Here is an 18517-nt window from a genome sequence, read left to right as displayed (position 1 = left end):
CATTGTTAGACAGCATTAGGCTTTCTACAAATAAGACGTCACCGTGGATGAATGCGGTCCCACAAATATTAAGACGAGATTCATTTGGATGTGGCCTCAGCGCTCAGCTGATGCCCGAACTGCTAGAAAAGATTTGTAAGTCTTTATCGGCACATACACAATCGGCACACTACATTCTGACCATGGTCCTGCGTTTAGCTCTAGGGCTTACAAGGAGACCATGGCTAGTTTGGGTGTTGCATTGCGATTTTCGAGTCCATTCCATCCTGAGGGAAATTCGGTTGTGGAGAGAAAAAAACGTGACATAAAGCAATCTATAACTGCTAGGGAATTAGGTTCGGGTGATGGGTGGGTCAAACATCTAATAAATGTACAACATAGTCTTAATAACCTGCCAAGAAATTCTCTGGGTGGAATCACTCCATATGAAATCTTTTTTGGTACTAGAATGTTGGTTGAAGACCTCGATCGTCACACTTCAGTGGTGGAACAAAAACCCTTTGATATCAAAGATCGTTTTGCTGTTTTACAGGACTTAAATGAAACAAGAAGAAGTATAAGCAATACCAGCGAAAAGCCAACAACCACTGAAGAAAAACCACCTGTCCCAGCAAGACCAGTCTGGGTTCCAAAGATTGGGGATCTGGTCAGGGAGAAAATAGCGGACAAGAAGGAATTTGGGCCTTCTTACAGAAAACCAATACCTGTACTAGCAATCCACGGATCAAGAACAGTACTACTGCCGCCCCTTGCTGGAAAACAGGAGACCCGGTCTGTGTCAATTGACCTGGTAAAACCACACCATGTGGTCGATAATAAGTAGTAGGCCCAGTGGACTCCCAAGATGTAGCAGATGACCAAATCTTGCTACTATCCAAGAGGTTAAAACTGAAAGACTCCTCACCTTTGAAGATTCTAAAGTGAGAAAAGAAGGACTATGCAATAAAGCCATGGAACTTGTGCCTCTTGAAACCTAAATAACAGTTCGTCAAGAAACTCCCGTCTACAATGATGTAGCATCTGACTATACAAACATGTCACAGGAAAAAACAGCTCCAGCGATTTCAAAGAATCCGGATGCAATATCAACAATTGACAGAACTGCCTCTGGCTATTTTATCAACTTCGATAACTTTTCTGAGGATCCCGGTGAACCTGAAACTACGCCAGCAAAGAAATCTTTCAAGGAAAAAGTAAAGGAACTTGGTCAAGAGCTTATAAATACATATCTGGTTTCACCTTGGGTTGAACTTTGGATTGTGTTAGGTGTACTTTATCTCCTGCTATGGCTCATTCTTGTGTTAAGTTTGAGAAAGCTGATAGATGGAAATCACATTAAAATGGACACAGCAAGTAAGAACATCAACTTGCTCCTGAAGTCACACAATTCATCTCATCGTGAACAACGAGATCTGTCATCAGTGAACATCACAGCGGTCCCACTACCTGGTGGAATAGCATGGGATACAACTGATTATGACATTTATGGCCCTATTAAGCTGCTAAAGATTCCTCATCAATTTAAGGTTTCCTTGAGTGATTTCGTCTCACCAAGCACATTTTCTGATGATTGGGACTTTGAGACTGTTAATAACATGATGGCAGACTTAGAAATGTCAGCAAAATTTACAAAACATGAATACTTAGACTACGCACTTTAGTGAAATACTGACACGGACTTGCCTGTTGCCTGTCATCACCACCGGGACCACCACCTCGCCGCACCCGCTTCGCGGGTGCCGCAGCGTCTGAGGGAGATAGGCGCTTGAGGTCGGACCGCGCCAGAGGGAGGCATCCACACTACTTTTGGACAGGGCTGTGGAGACCAGCGGGGCTGCGAGCGTAGCAGGGACTCCATTGCCCAGGAGTCCCTGCGTGACCTGGTGACATCTTCCGGTCCGCTCTCCCTGCTGGCCCGCCCACCGCCCCATACGCCCGCTATATCTAGGGGTTATACTCCCGCAGCGCGGGACGCAGCGCGGGGAGAAGACCGGGCTAAGAGCGGGCCGTTTGAGGCCGTTCGAGGACGGAAAGGACTGGACTGGCCCACCCCCCCTGGCACCCCGGCACTCTGCTGTGGTCACATTATACTTGATACCGGCATTTTGGTAATCCAACGGCAGAATGTCTACTCGAGAGTATAAAAGTAGGGCAGCAAAGGGGAAATTGAAAAATGGTACTCTTGATGATTTTATTTCCAGAACTAATAATGCTATAGATCTAGAAATCACCAAGATGCAGAAAAAGGTCTCCATTGAACTTGATGCTGCTAGAAGGCTCTCCCAAGAACTGACCAATGCTAAGAAATCATCGATGGGGCATTACGCCCATGTTAAATCACCGGATCGCACTTCTTGTTCAGTACCGATACTAACACAGGTATTGATCCACTGCCCACCAGGCTCACCTCCCACAGCCCCGGTAACAAATGTAGGGCCCCCATGCCCAGTAACCCCCAGTCTTATTATACCTTTGGACAGGGTGGGAGGGGAAGAAGGGTTGCAAATATCGTCTGTACCAATTGATATTTCTAAAATCACGAGTGGGAGTTTCTCTGTAAACCTGACTAAGGGTTCCAACCAGAAACGGAAGCGTAAGTCCACAACTGCATATGCAAGGAAAAAGTCTAAGGTAGCGAAGTCACAGTTACCTTCCCGAGTTTGGGCCCAATCACCACTCACACCGTTCATTACAGGAAATAGTTCCCCTAAAGCACTAGAATCTAGTCTGGAGAAGCTGAGGGGGAAGCTGGGGGGGGGAGCAGGAGAACCTGACAATGGAAAGTGAGAATGGAGGGGCACCACTCTGTATGATTCAAGGGAAAGATGTGGAATTCCTAACGATTGTGTGGGAAACCTTAAAAAAACTCCTTACTCCATTGGAACTCAGATTGTCCAGAATAGAAACCCAGCTACTTGAGACTGAGAAAAGTATTTTAAATTTGGCAACCATGACCCTAGCTGATAATAAACCAATAACTCAACCAACAACTCTACCTGTTGTGAGCCACATTCCAACAGTAGCTACTGTTACCCTACCATCCTCCCCGGTGATTAAACCCATCCCAAAACCTCGACAAAAGGTCCTTGAAAGTACCACTACTGATAAAGCAATGGGAAGTGTAAAACAGTCTTTGGCTTCTTCTGCACCAGCACCTAAAGTGCAGCCAGCTCCGATGCCAAAAAAACCAGACACCTATAATGCCATCCCACAAAGAGACAGACATATTAAAAATCACTACAGGGGTTATGTTGATCTGCCACCTGATGTAAGTCCATATGTAGTAGTACTCACGGGGGTGCCAGAAATCTCATACCAACAGCAGGAGGACTTTGGGTCATTAAAGAACAAAGTCATCCACTGGCTCAATGTGAATAGGCCTTTGCCGAAACACCACAGAAGTAAGATACTTATGGTGCGACGGGTCCCCTGGATAGGGACCTCGCACAAAACTATCTCTGGTGACTGTGTAATGGTCTCTTTTGAAGATCCGAATACTGCACAATTTATCTACTCTTGGAGTGGCCATGGTGTATACTCACCCATAGCAACTAGACCAGTAACCTACTTTTATCCGCCACGTTCCGATTCTCACAGGGGGGTAACTCAGAATTGGAACATGATCCCGGAACGAAACATTAGGAAGGGCGGGCCACCCAATTCATGGCAAGATAATTATGGAGGGTGGAATGGGGCCCCCACTTATAATAGATTTGGTTGCCTCGGGGATGTGGATTGACTTCACTATTGGGTCTTTGATGCATCCCCCCTGACAGATTTGTATCACTCTTCAGCCCATCACCCACCTTGTTCCCCTTCACCAACAATGGAAGGGGCACAGGAAACATTGGCAGTATTCCCATATCTTGCAGGAGAACGTAGTCAAACCACAGGGGAAACTAAAAGTATAGGGAAGCGGGTTGCCAATTTTACATTCGTGGATATTTCCACCGAGCATATCAAAGAAGAAGATGAGCTTGTTATCCCATGTCCAGCTGTTACCCCATATGTCATTTCCCCACTGGTTTTAGAGGGACACTCCTCTCCCACTAACTGCCAGAGCAGGATAAGTAGGCGTTCATTGACTTCCAATACTATTGAAGTGGTTGGGGTACCAAGTACACTTTCGATACTGTCCTGGAACCTAGCGGGGTTGGGCAATAAACTTGACTCACCAGAGTGGGTGGAATTCGTTGAGGAATATGACATATGTCTATTCCAAGAAACGTGGGCTAGAGAACAATATTCCCACCCAGGGTTCGCCACTTTTGAGATCATGGCAAAATGGGGAGGGAAGGGCCGTCCATCAGGCGGCTTGTCAATTTGGGTAAGTTCCCATCTTGGATGCAAGGCAAGAAATTTGGTAACAAACTCACTAGACATCCAGTGTATTGTCCTGGAGTGGGCGACCGGTGATGGAGTAGCATTAATAAATGTATACTCCAGACCGGTTGGTGTTGGGGGCACTTCAGCAACAATCGAGGAGCTGGCGGTGTTCCTTGATCATGCAACCCTCTGTCCATCACTTATACTGGGGGGGGGATTTCAACATCCAGTTTGAGCCCCTTTCGGATCATCTGGATGGGGTGTTCAATGAAGAAGATGAACTCTGGGAGATACCCACTTTGCCAGGTCCGCCGATAAAATCATGGTCGCCCCTTGCCACTCAAATAATGTCACTCACGCTGGCTCACTCACTAAGGGCTTGTAATGGGCGGTTTAAAGGGGATAATCCACCACGGTACACCTTTAACAGACCAGGGTATGAATCCCGAATTGATTATCTCCTGGTCCGGACCAGGGATTGGAATAAAGTCAGGGACTTCACTATACTCAAAAGGACTGATAGTGACCACAACGTACTTTCACTGAGGTTCGGTATACAGGGTATTCCATCTGTAATCGCAGACAAAAACTCTAATAATTCGGAAGGCCTTGTGGTATCAAGTAACAGACGCAGGATAAGATGGGCTACACTAGTACAGAACCCAAAGAATACTCAGAGGTTATATGAGATAGTGGTCCCTGTCCTGGAAAAAGTAAGGGATTTTCTCCTTCAGTCATCAACTTCTGATAACTCCAGAGTATTGGGGGATATTCATTCCGAGCTCTGCACTAAGCTAGCAGAAGTACTAAACCCAGTGGTTGTGATGAAAAAGGGGAAGAAAAAGAGAGCCACATGGTTCAATGCTCCTTGCAGAAGTGCAAAGGCTGCCCTCTTAGAGTCCCTAAAAAATCGGGACTCCCCTAGTAAGATAAGGTCCAAGAGGATGACCTACAAACTTACTACCCGCAATGCTAAAATAGAATGGGACCAGCACAACTGGTCGGAAATGACGGCTGCCTTGGCATTTCACGATGCACGCAAATTCTGGCAGATCGTCAAGTACGGTTCGGCTGAACCCACACCTGCAGTAGACGCTAATATTGCTGCCACAGTATGGGAAGATCACTTTAAATCCTTGTATAGTGTCCCCAATCCGGGCCAACTAGGGAATACACTTGATACACCAATGCCCTTAGAAAATCTGTACAAGATGGCTGGGTTCACTTTGGGAGAACTTAATAGGGCAATCTTGGACCTCGCGCCTGAAAAGGCGCCTGGCTTGGATAAACTCCCAGGTGACCTCTACAAACAGGAGGTTGCGATCTGGGCCCCCTACTTGAGGGAGCTGTTCAATGCAATTCTGAACGGCATGACGATCCCCCTGACTTGGCTGGGGGCAGAGATAGTCCCTATTTTTAAGAAGGGTTCCCCTCTGCTCCCAGCCAACTACAGGCCAATAAGCCTGATAGATGTTTCTCAGAAACTGTTCACCAGGCTATTATTGGATCGTCTATCGGAATGGATGTCAGACCACGATATTCTGAGCCCATTCCAGGCGGGTTTTAGAAAGAAGATCTCAACTATAGACCAGGTCTCTCGGCTTGCCCTCATCCACTGGAAAACGGTACAGTTGGAGGGTGGCAGCCTCTACACCGTGTTCGTGGATTTGAGGGCGGCCTTCGACCTGGTCCCCCGCAGAAAATTATGGGAGGTGCTGACCAAACTAGGGGTCCCTGGGGGGTTGCTGGAGATGATTATTCGTCTCCACACCGCCAACTTTGCACAGGTGAGGTGTGGCAAGGAGGGGGCATTATCAAACCGCTTCCCGGTTGAAGCGGGGGTTAGGCAGGGTTGTGTGCTTGCGCCAACCCTGTTCTGCCTCTACGTCAACGGGGTAATAGCCCATCTTGGCGGAGTTCCCAATTCGGACGCCCCAAAGTTGGCAGGCAGCAGGGGACCGGCGATAATGTTTGCAGATGATACCCTGTTGCTCTCAAAATCCTCAATGGGGATTCAGCGCGTCCTAAATGGATTTGTCGAATTCTGTGGGGAACATGGCCTAGAAGTGAACACCCTAAAAACCAAATTTATGGTCTTTAATGCCCCACAAAGGCTACGAACTGCCCCTACTATTGGACAGACGAGACTAGAGAGGGTGCGTACCTTTGAGTACCTTGGGCTCCTACTAAATGAGAATATGACCTGGTGCACACACCAAGAGAAAGCACTACTTAAATTGGCACAGTATTCAGGAGGGGTCACGAGGCTTATGGGAAACAATAGGTCATCCATTAAACCAGTTGGTCCACCACTCCAGATTTATAAGGCACAGGCAAGGGGGGCCGCTATGTATGGCTGTGAGTTGTGGGGGCATGTACCTTCCCATGAACTGATGATAGAGGAGAACAAGTTTATAAGGAGGGTGGTACAACTTCCGCCTAGTACGCCTCTAGTCCCACTGAGGTTAGATCTAGGGCTGCGACCCATAAGTGAAGAACTGGCACTGCGTCCTCTCGTTTACTGGCGCAGGCTGTGGGCAGTTCCTGAACTGAGCAGTTACAGGCAGGGTCTGGAGGAAGTCTTAGCCATGCCTAATGCTGGTAAAATCAAGTGGCTTAAATTTATTAGAACCGAGCTGGAGGAATTGGGCTTATCGACACTATGGACTGATCCACTATCGGCAGTCCCATTAATTTCCAAAAAGAGATTGGCCAAGGTATACCACGAAAGCAAACTAGCGGCACTGTGTCGCCAAGAAACTTTGGGAACGCACACAGAACTATTTTTAACCATCAAGGACAGCTACAAATTTGAACCAGCCCTGGATAATATTTATCCTCCACTTCTTAGGAAATTATATTTACAATGGAGGCATGGGACTCTTCCAATCAGAATGCTAACTAGTAAGTGGAGTAAATCTCCTTCTAGCCTATGCCCGGCCTGTGGAGTGGACAATGAATCAGAACTCCATATAGTCTTTTTTTGTCCAGCCTACTACGCTTCTCGAAAGAAATGGATCATTCCCATTTGTAGAAGTTTGGGGTTCACGGAATGTAAGGCCACGTTCAGAGTTCTCAAATCTGATCTGTCTACACACATTGTTTTTGCTGTCGCTAAGTATTTAGGAGCAATGTGGTACCGGAGAAGCCAATATCTTAAGGCCAGTGACTGATTATGGACGGACTCTAGAATAAAATCTGAAATTCTGTACAAAGCAAATTTTCTATTATCCGGATGAATTCTCATTTTATTATTTTAATGTTTTAATATTTCTGAATGTAATTATGTATATCTTTTAAGGTGAAACAATAACCGAAATAAAGATTTATGATGATGATGATGAATACTTAGAAGGTTAAGCAAATTATCAAGAAATGTATTGTTTTAATCGTTTTGGCCATCATTACTTGCATAAATCTGCAAACCCTAGAAATGTTTTAACTTCTAATCAATGGGAACATTGTCCAACACCTCCAAAAGGTAGTTCTAAAAGGTTTCTTAGAAAATTTCCATATTTCACAGGTTTTAATGTTACAAACCCAGGAAGTTTTTACTTTAAAAATATGAATGACAGGCATGAAAAGTATGTTGACAAATATTAAACAAATTTATTCTGCTGCCTTTTATGCTCAATTGTCCACCTTAGGCTTTGACTTTTGGGAAGACAACATTGAGACAAAAACTGAGAATAACTTTTGAAATTAACACACAGCGTTCTTTCGAACTCTGAAATTCGACCTTCATTTTTTTAAAACAAAAACTACCAAGTTTGAGGCTCTATTTTTACGACAGATTGATTTGACTTTTTCCAAAAAACAAAACGAAATTTGGCACAAAAAAAAGTAATCTGCTTAAAGTAGAACTATTCTTAGAGAACAAGAATTCCTTGAACACTTCCTAGAAACAATATTAGCCTAATCAACGAATCAAAAAAGTTTGTATGTTCTGCTATGGGTTGGTCTCGACCTTTTTCTTCTGTAACTAAGAGCCATTTCATAAATGTAATTTTCGTGATTCATTTAGTTAGCATTACTAGTATCATATCATATGCTTACAATGAAGTCATTTCCGTTTAAAGTGTACTATACAAAATGCAAATTTTTTGTGTACAACCATTTCAAGATGCATTTTATATGATTTTTGGGGGGTTGTAAACACATGCTCTAGATTATATGTTTTAGAGCTTGAACTTAGATGAACATGATAACGTGGAATGGGTGTTGTGTATCATTTTAGGACCCTATTGTAAGTTTCCCCATTCATGCCCTTATATAGGTATAAATCACCATATCCTCATATAGGCATAGAAATCATAACCATATTTAGCCATAGCTCATGCAGTCCAAATACGGCAGGGCTACTTCCACTAATTCCGAAAATCCACAACGATTTCCTGGAAAACTCAGCTTCAGCAGCCGGGGACTTCCCCTTGCTTGAATATTGATTTACCCAAGAACTCATGGAGTTTTCAAAGAACTGAGACTCTTTGATGACATGGAGAAGTGTGGCTCAATGGTTAGAGCGGCAGACCCTGATGCAGAGGTCTAGCCTGGGACCAGGGTTCAATTCCCCGCCTTGGTGGGTCTTGAGCTCAAAAATTCCACGGACCTGATAATTCTTGCCTCTGTGCCTATTCCAATCATGGAGTCCCACTCTGCAACTCTGGGCAATAGCTTGCTTAATCTCCACAACGGCCCCCACAACGCTAAGGATGCCTGGCCTCCACCTTGGGGGTGCCCAGGAGTGGGTACCGCACAGGGAAAGCCAGGATGGGTTCCACAGTGGTATTCGTACAAGCGCCTTGAGACCCTTGCGGGTGAGTAGTGCGCTATACAAGTATCAATTTACATTTTACGTTATTATGTCCAACTGTACGTCAAAGTCGGCACCTTCAAGGTATAAATATGCCCACACTCGCCCAAGCAAACACACGGTGGTTTGGAGCATATCGACTATCTACTTGCCCGACACGCCCTGCTACAGCAAGTGCCGAAGGAAGCTGACCCTCCAGCAGATGCACTGAGAGAGACGCTGTCTTTTCTCCTGCCGAGAAATCCAGCTCTAGTGTTTCCAAGTTACCCTTGCGGGTTGTTGGGAAATCGAGTCCTGAGCCTGACCTTCTCCATTCCAAACTGAGGTACGGAGCTAATTAGACCCTTAGAGAATTCTTGAGCAGATTCTTGGCAAAAGAATACTACCTTTATGCTACACCTCACTTACTTCTTCCCTCGTACTAAGCTTAGGTTAGGTACACAGGGGTAGGCGTATTTTAGAAGCACCAGTTGAGTACTTGTAGCCTCTGTTATTTATGTATGTATTTATATATGGTTTAGGAACCATACAATGCTCTTACAGTATTATTTTATTCTACTATTTATACTGTATGCATTATATTTTACAAACAGTGTTACGATTGTAGCAGTTCATTTCTTATGCTTGAGAAAGAAGACTGTTCAATAAATCCTTTTATTGAAAACGCCCGTCTTTCTACTTTCTATGCACCTCTAGTGAAACGAAGCATGCACGATTGACTGAGTGAAATATCTATCTATTGTTTCCACGATTCTTAAGATACGTTTTATCTTGGGGAAACAAAGTTATCATGTTTAGGCGGTTGTCAGAAACTAATCCCTTCTTGTGAATTCAAGAAAGTTTCTAGTGACCTCTGAGCTACCTGGCACACACAATTAAGTCTAGTATATTCGATAGAGACCTAGTCAACCTCAGTCCTACGTCTAATCTATAGGATATATTATTCCAATGCGCAGAGCCTATTGGGAATATAGGAACTACACTACACTTTCACTCTCAGCAGGGTAAATGTTACACTTTGTTCAAAGGGCTGCAACCTGGAGTCTAAATGCACCTCCATTCCTGTTAGATGTAGAGGCGTTCATAGAGCAATACCCCCTCATAGGAACCTGCCTCTAAGCGCCATAATTTAATTACTCTGGGCACATCAGAAGGCTTTTCCTCTGCTTTAGTCAGCAATTCATCTACCAATGTGAGGCCTTTGCATTATTCATTTAACTTTTTTTATCATTTCAATTATGTCTCTTGCTGTATTGCTATTGCTGTTAAAAGTTAGCATGGCATCAAATCCATTGAGGTCATTGAGTGTGCTCATTAGTTCTAACTCTTAAGAATTTTCAAGATTTGAGAAATCTGAACTCGCAGCCAGAGTATATCACCCCGTTCAAGTCAAAATTATCCTGTGGCAGGTAGCACTGGGACTACAGGACCTCCGTTCAACCCCCCCCCCCCCCAGCCATAGCTCCCCTCTCTCTGAAAGCAGCACCACCTGAGAAGAATGAGCTGCTGTGCATTCAAAGGATGCTTTGTCTGAGGCTCTATAACCCTGGTAAGCTCTTGGTCTCCACTGGATATGTTTGCGTGTTGGCACATGGTGGTACAGCCACTGGGGGGTGATAGTTCAGCAAGAAAAGTAAAGTGTTTGCTAGCCCATGAGCCCCATGTTCCCAGTCCATAAGGGCAGACTACTTTCATTCTGCATTTAGGGTGTGCTGATTTCCTAGCCTGGTGGTGCTCCAGGATTGAGATGTTGGAGATGCACCAGTCTGTGTGTTATCGGTTCAGCCATGTCATCTGAAGCCAGAGCTATAGTCATTGCGCATACTGAACTGCTCCTGCAGTGGCGGCTTTGCCATGTCGTTTACTCTTCGGGTCCATGTCCGGAATATTCTGTGTCATGTTTATCAAGGAAGCTTGCACTGCTACTGCACACATTATACCTGTTTGATGTGTGCATGTGCGTGCATGTTAAAACATCAAAGGTCCAAGGAAAGTTTTGATGTGTGTGCACTTGAGAGATGTTACTCTTGTAAAGGTCTGAGGTCTTAATAGAATGTTACTTATTGTCCTTTACCTCTGGGACCAGCTGTCACTGAAACAATAGCTCCACCCTTATCCTCACTTAACTGACAATTGTGTTATTGCCTTCAATAAACAAAAAGCATCGACAAAGTAGCAAGACAAAGGATTGCCCAAACTTAAGCTGACCCTCACGACCAACCCATCTTTGAAACACAACTGAAACAGTATACTAACTATGTTTAATCATATTTAATTAGTACACGAACGGCAACTTTATATATGCAGAAAACACTGCATTTAACAGATTTCCCCCTAAATATGTAACCTCCATTACACACACATTAGTCCATAACAAATGTTTGAGCTAGAGCCCAAGTGACTGTTCAAGATATTTCAGACAAAGTGACCCTTCGTGTCTCAGCACAAGAGTCAGTCACCCCTCTGGTAGATTGTTCCTGTATTCCTTCAGGTAGAAGGATATTAGACAAAGAATCTGCCAGTACAATAGTTGGTCTGATCATTTCACTCAAAGTAATATTGGATGCTTTTTTGCCTTGGTTAACGCCACCAAAAGTCCCAAACAAATGCTCCAATTTCCTATACACCTCAGACAGCTGGAGATAAATAGAAATTGCCCTCCTTACATCCAACACATGAAAAAGTTATTTCTTCTCAGATGAAGGGGACTCGAAAAAACACTGCAATAAGATGCTGTTCTTCTTATTTATCTTGGAAGCTGCTTCGGGAAGACAAGTCTGATTATGTTTAAATAAAACCCCATCTTCAAGTATTTTCAAAATAGGTGGTTTAAATAATCAGTCTCCAAGTTCACCAACTTTTCTAGCTTAAGTGATGGCCATTTTTAAAGACAAATATTTTAGATCAAACAAAATCAGTGGCTCACAAAACATTTCCTGCAGTGCTTTCAAGACCAGTGGCAGATACCACCGTGGACCAATAGTTCAAAATATAGGCAATTAAATAGCAAAACGTTTTAGAGGTCAGACCACCTAATCAAAATCTTTGCTAGAGTTAGTTCACGGTTCTCTAAATGCTTTGATAGCTGCCTACAGAGCCCTTAAAATAGTAATAGCCAGCTAATTTTGCATTCTACAGCAGATCTCAAGAGGGACACCATTCCTCATTCTATTCCTCATACTGCAGCCAATGTTTACAGTAAAATGTTAAAGCAGAGGGATATCTGGAAACCTGAATGATTCCTGCTAGGTGTTCTGGTACCCATCTCCTTTGAAGCCAGAAACTCAACTTCCAGATCAACAGGGCTAGTTTCTGAAGAGGGAGGCAGCCCAATGACTTGAGAGAGTGAGGAGACCACGAAATCCTCCAAGGTGGAAGAATGGTCATGGCCTTTAAAAGGGGAAACCAAGACTGATGAGGCCAAAACGGGCATACCACTTTCTCCTCTGCTTATTCCCTCTGAAATTTCAGTAGGTTGCAAGTGAAAATCTTCACATCAACATTAGGAACAGATTAAGGTGGTATGAGGCACATGCAATTAGGTATTTTTCTTTGCTTGGATATGACTGTGATTATTGCCACCTGCATCGTTGGAGTGAGTGTTGCAGTGTCTGCATATGAATTGTAGAGCCGAGCCAGGAGTGGGGGCTAGTTGTGGGCAAAATATATTGTAGAAGGCTGGTGTAAACCTGTCTGGGCTAGGCGCTTTCCCAGTGTGTAGGTGTAAGAGAGGGTCCATCCATTTAGCTTTCATGGACCTCTCTTGTGCCTTTGACTTAGTTAACTGACCCAAGCTCTTAGACATTTTGACAGGGATAGGAATTAAACAAGCTTTAATAGATGCATTGGAATACTCTGGCAAGGATCCGCTACGGCGTCAATGGCGAACTCTCCCCCAGGATAAAATTCACCCTGGGAGTTTGGCAAGACTATGTGATGGCACCATTGCAAGTCAAGTCAAAGAGGCTTTATTCGAGTAAAAATTCTCATAAAAGCACATACATACATTTATATATATTAAAACCACATTAAATAAATACCTCATTTTTGATTGACAATCATTAAAAAAGATAAAATACATAGTTAATACATTATAAATGTTAAAAAAATTACTTAGTAACAGTGATTGCTAGAAAGGGTGCTTGTAGGGGCAAGCTTTTGGCCACAATTCTCTGTCTAATAGACCATGCCCATCCCAGGTACTTGGCGACTGCTATAACTAGGCGCATAAATGTGCTGGTGCAAATAATTCTCAGAGCCACTAGGCTACTGGTAGTACCTAAGTTGCTACACACTGGGGCTAGCCAAACTCGTCTTGGAGTGACGTAAGCCCTACAGGAAAATAGGAAATGACCTATGCTTTCTTTTGAGGCTCCACATACAGGGCAATCTATATTAGAAGAACTCCTCCACCTCCCTGTAAGCGATCTAAGGGGGAGCGCACCAGATCTGATTTGGAATAGGAGCTTTCTGTCCCCTGGCGTTGTTATACTATCCCAGTAGTCTTCCAGCACAGGATACAATTTGGCTTCCAAGAAACGGCCCGTCATGGAGTCCGCAGCAGTTTTTCTCCAATCTCGCAGGGCCACAAAATCCCAATATAGTCCTTTCAATGCTTTTTTACTCGGAAAGACCTCTCCTAAAGGATTCTCCCATAGGGTTTGGAGACCAAGTTCACAGAGCATGGTTCTCAGTTCTTTTAACCATCCTATTCTATGGAAGATATCTGCTTTTATTACAGCTAGCAACCCCTCCGCATAATGATGTATCTCCGGAGTCGTCCAAAGCCGTCTCCAATATAGAACAGGTCGTAGCCTCGACAAATCCCCTACTGCCTTCCTCCCCAAGTCAAGTCTAAGAGGGAGCAATGGGGTACTTTTAGGTAGGCCAGTAACTGCCCTAAGGAACTTGTTTTCCGATTTCTGCAATGAGTGTAACTTCCCAAAGCCCCACAGTTCTGCCCCATACAGAGCAGACCCTAGGGCCTGGCCTCGTAAACTTCCAAAACTGGCTTGATTGGCTTGGACTTCGATTTTCTGTGCTCCACCCCCAGTGCACCAGATATTTGTCTATGTCTTAGTGCCGCCATATTAATGTGCTGTGACCATCTCAAATCATCAGTTATGTAAATACCAAGATAGGTAAAAGCCTTAACAACCTCTAACAGACAATTGTTCATAAATATTTTGGGTCTAAAACTATGATGGCAGTTGAAAGTCATTAGCTTAGTTTTAGCCAAATTGACTTCCAAGCCGTGCTCCCCGCAAAATTCATCAAAAATAAGAAGAGCACGTTGCAAGCCGCTTGGGGTCTTTGACATCCACCATTGCTATTTATAATAGCCTTATAGCCTGCCGTAGTGGGCTATACCGGCCATTAAGGCCCGCTCCAGCGTTAAAGGTCCTCTAACAAGGGAGCGGGACTTTAAAAGCAGGTAAAGCCCAGCTATGAAGGGCTATAAGGCTATTAGAACATTCTGCCACTAGAGGGCAGAATGTACTAACAATTTAAACAGAGACCTCTCGGAGCTCGAGGGGATTGAAATCCCCTTGGTCTCCGAGAGGTCTTTGTTCAAACAACATTTTAATGTTGCTCTGCCGGCTTTTACCGGCCCTTAGAAGCTCTGAGCACTCCATTGTATTCAATGGAGTGCTCCACATTCCAATGTTCTAATATATATTAATGTCCTGGAAAACTACTTGTGTCAATCAGGGAGGGGCCTGCCACAAGCAGGTCACCGTGCAGTACCTGTCCTCCTACAGGTGAATGGGGTGGTTCAGTTCTAATCTTCAGAACCTCAAATGGTCTTCAATTGCTCCTGGATGCCTCTTCCATTTTTATGGAAGATTTCGGCTTTAAAACCAATCTTAATAAGTCCTACATTTTGAAACTTTGGACAAAAACACCAAATCCAGGAAATGTAAATTAAGTAGGGTTGAACTAACTAAGATGCAACATGTATTCCATGTATGTGTTTCCCTTGACAATCAGCAAAATTAGGAATCATTACTCAATTCCAAGGTGAACCCGCTTCAGAGAGCCATTGAACATGTGTTTAATTTTGCTCAAAGATTGGGGCATAAACACAGTAAAGGAGATTGTCAGTATTTACAATAGTAAATGTTTAGCCATAGCTAGTTATGGAGGTGGGCACTTTGTTTAGTACTAATTTATGATTTTAAAAACATCTGCTGCCGAGTTCCTTGTGCGTCCAGCTTTTGGGCAGGCAGCAATAACATTTTCAAGATAACTCTTGTGATTTATGTTTCTGCTGTAGAACGAGATCGGAGTTTGTCTAGTGGCAGTTTTGACTTGCCGAGAAGTAGCGAAGAAGGTTAATTTGCCTGTTGCAAATAACGCATACTGTGCAGATCACAGATCTGTATTTTATGTGGATAGCTGGGTGGATTAATGCTTTTGTCACAGGGATCTTATTGTCACCACAGTTCATAAGATACACCCTAATATAGAACAGTGACTGTTACAAACTGTCATGAAAGAACTGCATGCAAACTGCATACAAATAGGTTAGGACGTTATGTTTTCTGTCCCCAGTCTTTCATTATCAATTCTTAAAGTAAAAAAAGGGTTTGTTTGGGTAGATATACATTCTAATTAGTAAAGACAACCTTTATCAGTGCTTTAAAACAAATTAAATGTTTGTGAGAGTGAGACAATGGAGAGATGAGGGGACACTTTTGCCTGGTGGTGGTGAGGGAATCTGAGGAGGAGGCCATGGAGGGCGCCAAAAAAGATTGTCCCTCCTGTGCAACCAGCGTTAAAGCCGGCCCTGATCTGACAATCATGCTCTGTGATCCAGTGAGTGTGAAAGGAAACATTGTAAGATGTCATTTTTTTGAAACACACAACATGGTGTAAATAGCCATAAATTAACTATACGCTTTCAGCAGTAAGGGAAACAAAAATTAAGCACATTTGTTTGTAATTCTGAAATGGATCGGAAACAAATATTTTAATAGGCTCAAAACAAATCAAGACACTTTACTTAGTGATGCACAATTTATAAATATTCACTAAAACTCGATTTACACACATTATCATTAGTGTGCAATATGTTTTTTTTAGTAAAACTGTATGTGTGAGCAAATGTAGTGGTCATTTCAATGGGGAATGTGTTGCTGTAAATGACAGTGCGTTACCACTGAATGCTTTCAGTATATTAAAAAAAATTACTTGCCTCATGACCATTAAAGCTAGGTGGGTTGAAAAAGTTTCTCTTTCTAAAAATTAGATTGTGGTTCTACAAAATTTGGGAAGCATTGCACTATTAGTGCTTTGGCTTAAATTAGAAGACAAAATAATGCAAAATATAACACAAGACAATATTGTCTGTGCAGTCAATAAGTAATCTGAAATATATAATGCCATTGTGGATGTAAAATCTGCTTCTCTTGTAGCCCTAGTGAAATAAGCCATTGATCTAGCTCTAACTAAGTTAAGGTACATGTAAAGTCTTTCAGTTTAGCAAGAAACACAACCAACACTGGGGTTGGACACTGTGAACTTGTATCTTGTGTTTGGATCTCCATGGTTCAGTTCCAAGTGTTGGGTTTTTAGCAGGGTTTTCCCTAGAATCGAGATCTGGGCAGCATGTATTCACATTTCAAATTGATTAAATCTCTACATTTCTGCTGGTAATGGCTTTCTCTGTTTTAGCTCAAGTAGATCCTAAATCAGTAATCACGTTTTTCATAGCAACTCAAGCTGCATGACTACCTTACTCAACAAGTATATTTTTATAGGTGTGAACTGTGGAATTTGATGGCCAGAGTACAGTTTTGAAAGAGTCCTCTTCTAGGTAGATCATAGTAGATGGATGGGCACTACCCAGTATTGTTGTGGCCTGGATCCATCCATTAATCTTCTTGTACAACAAACAACATAATCAGTATTATTATCTCTCTCCGATGTTACTGAGATAAAGCAACATGTGTTGAGCAGCTGGGATGTTGCCTTTAAGTTGTAATACATTTCTATTGGAACAATGAGAAATTAGATAGTAACCTGGATGAGAATTTTTTTATAAAATGAGGTCAGACGTCGGGATAATCAAACAGATATAAGTGATGAAGTAAAATGGAATAAGAGAGATACAGGAGGAAAGTGTGAGGGGACCAACATTATAAGGGTAAATCCAAAACAGAACAGACAACTGGGTTGTGGAGTTTACAGTGAGCATGAACATGCAGTGGGGTTGACGAATAAGGGTAATGAAGCAGATTGCATGTGAAATGTGAAATGCGATGTGGCAGAGTAAAAAATAATTGAAAGGCACTAATGCACAGTGGATGGACAATTTGATGTGATGGGGGCTTTGATGACCAAGGAGAATCAGATAGCCACCACAGGGGAGAGATGATGGAACTGATCATCTGACTTGGGTGATGAGAGAAGAGTTATACAGGACCCTTCAGGGAAAGAAATGTTAATTGCTGTGCTGTGAAGGCGGAGAAACAATTGAGAAAATCGGGTATAAGTTTGGTTATGAGTGGAAGAGAACTTAGACTTGCTGTCAGGGTAGACCTCTCTCTCCCCCTCTCTCTCTCTGAACAAGAGTACCAGGCTCTCCCTGTTATTTACTCTCCTCTGCTTTTAGATGATAAGATAGTGGGAACCTGAAGTAAAAATAAACACCCACAACAGGCTAAAGCGATTTGATGTTTCATCACAATACAGAGGAATAAAAACAACAGCATATACAGTATGGTTTTATATACCTTGAGTGTGCCTCTCCAAGCCAGGTGATATAGACAGATCCCTGATAACAGAGAAAGCAACAGATTATGCAACTCACCAAAGATGGTGTTCGTGTTGGAACACAGTCCCAGAACTTGCCCAGTGGTTGGGAATTCGCATCTTCATATTTAAAGCAGGCGAAACAGCTTTGAACCCTCTACAATGAAAAAGAAAAAGAGGAAATCACTGCCCAATTCAAGTATATCTAGACCATTGCTTGCCTTCGCCTGCGGACAGCACATGCATCCAATAAGGCTAGGTTTGAGGGACGAAGTGAGCCATGAGAGGCACCACCATCAAGGCTTCAGAGCACTGATACGCAGTGGGATAATGTGGAGCAGCCTGCCCATTGAGAAGTATTATCACTTATTGTACAATGGCAGTAGGCTCCAAGCAGGCAGTGACTGTGGTTACTGCCAGCAGGGTGAATACTTTCCTCTGTCCAAGGGCCAGTAGCGGCAGGCAGTGCGTGCACCCATTGGGGATTCAGCAGCAACACTTGACAGTCTTGACAAACTGGAGATGGACCCGACTCTGACTACTGAAAGGAGAATTTGAGTGATATATTTTTAATAATTGAAACAAATGTATTATATTTTTATGAACTGTTTGATTTATAAC

General features: G+C 43.2%; 1 protein-coding gene across 2 annotated transcripts in view; it reads right to left on the bottom strand.

Moving 5' to 3' along the window:
• Positions 1-18517, bottom strand: part of LOC144783952 (retinoic acid receptor responder protein 2-like) — a 130111-nt gene that overhangs the window by 22566 nt on the left and 89028 nt on the right. For both annotated transcript variants that reach the window (XM_078662680.1, XM_078662681.1), the window contains one exon: positions 17955-18053. In XM_078662680.1, the coding sequence (XP_078518806.1) occupies positions 17955-18053 (99 nt within the window). The remainder of the gene's footprint in view (positions 1-17954; positions 18054-18517) is intronic.

This window comes from Lissotriton helveticus, chromosome 10 (genome assembly GCF_964261635.1).
Source record: "Lissotriton helveticus chromosome 10, aLisHel1.1, whole genome shotgun sequence".
In the NCBI taxonomy this organism is placed as follows: domain Eukaryota; kingdom Metazoa; phylum Chordata; class Amphibia; order Caudata; family Salamandridae; genus Lissotriton; species Lissotriton helveticus.
The sequence above is the reverse complement of the archived record's forward strand: the minus strand, read 5'-3'. Positions and strand labels throughout refer to the sequence as shown.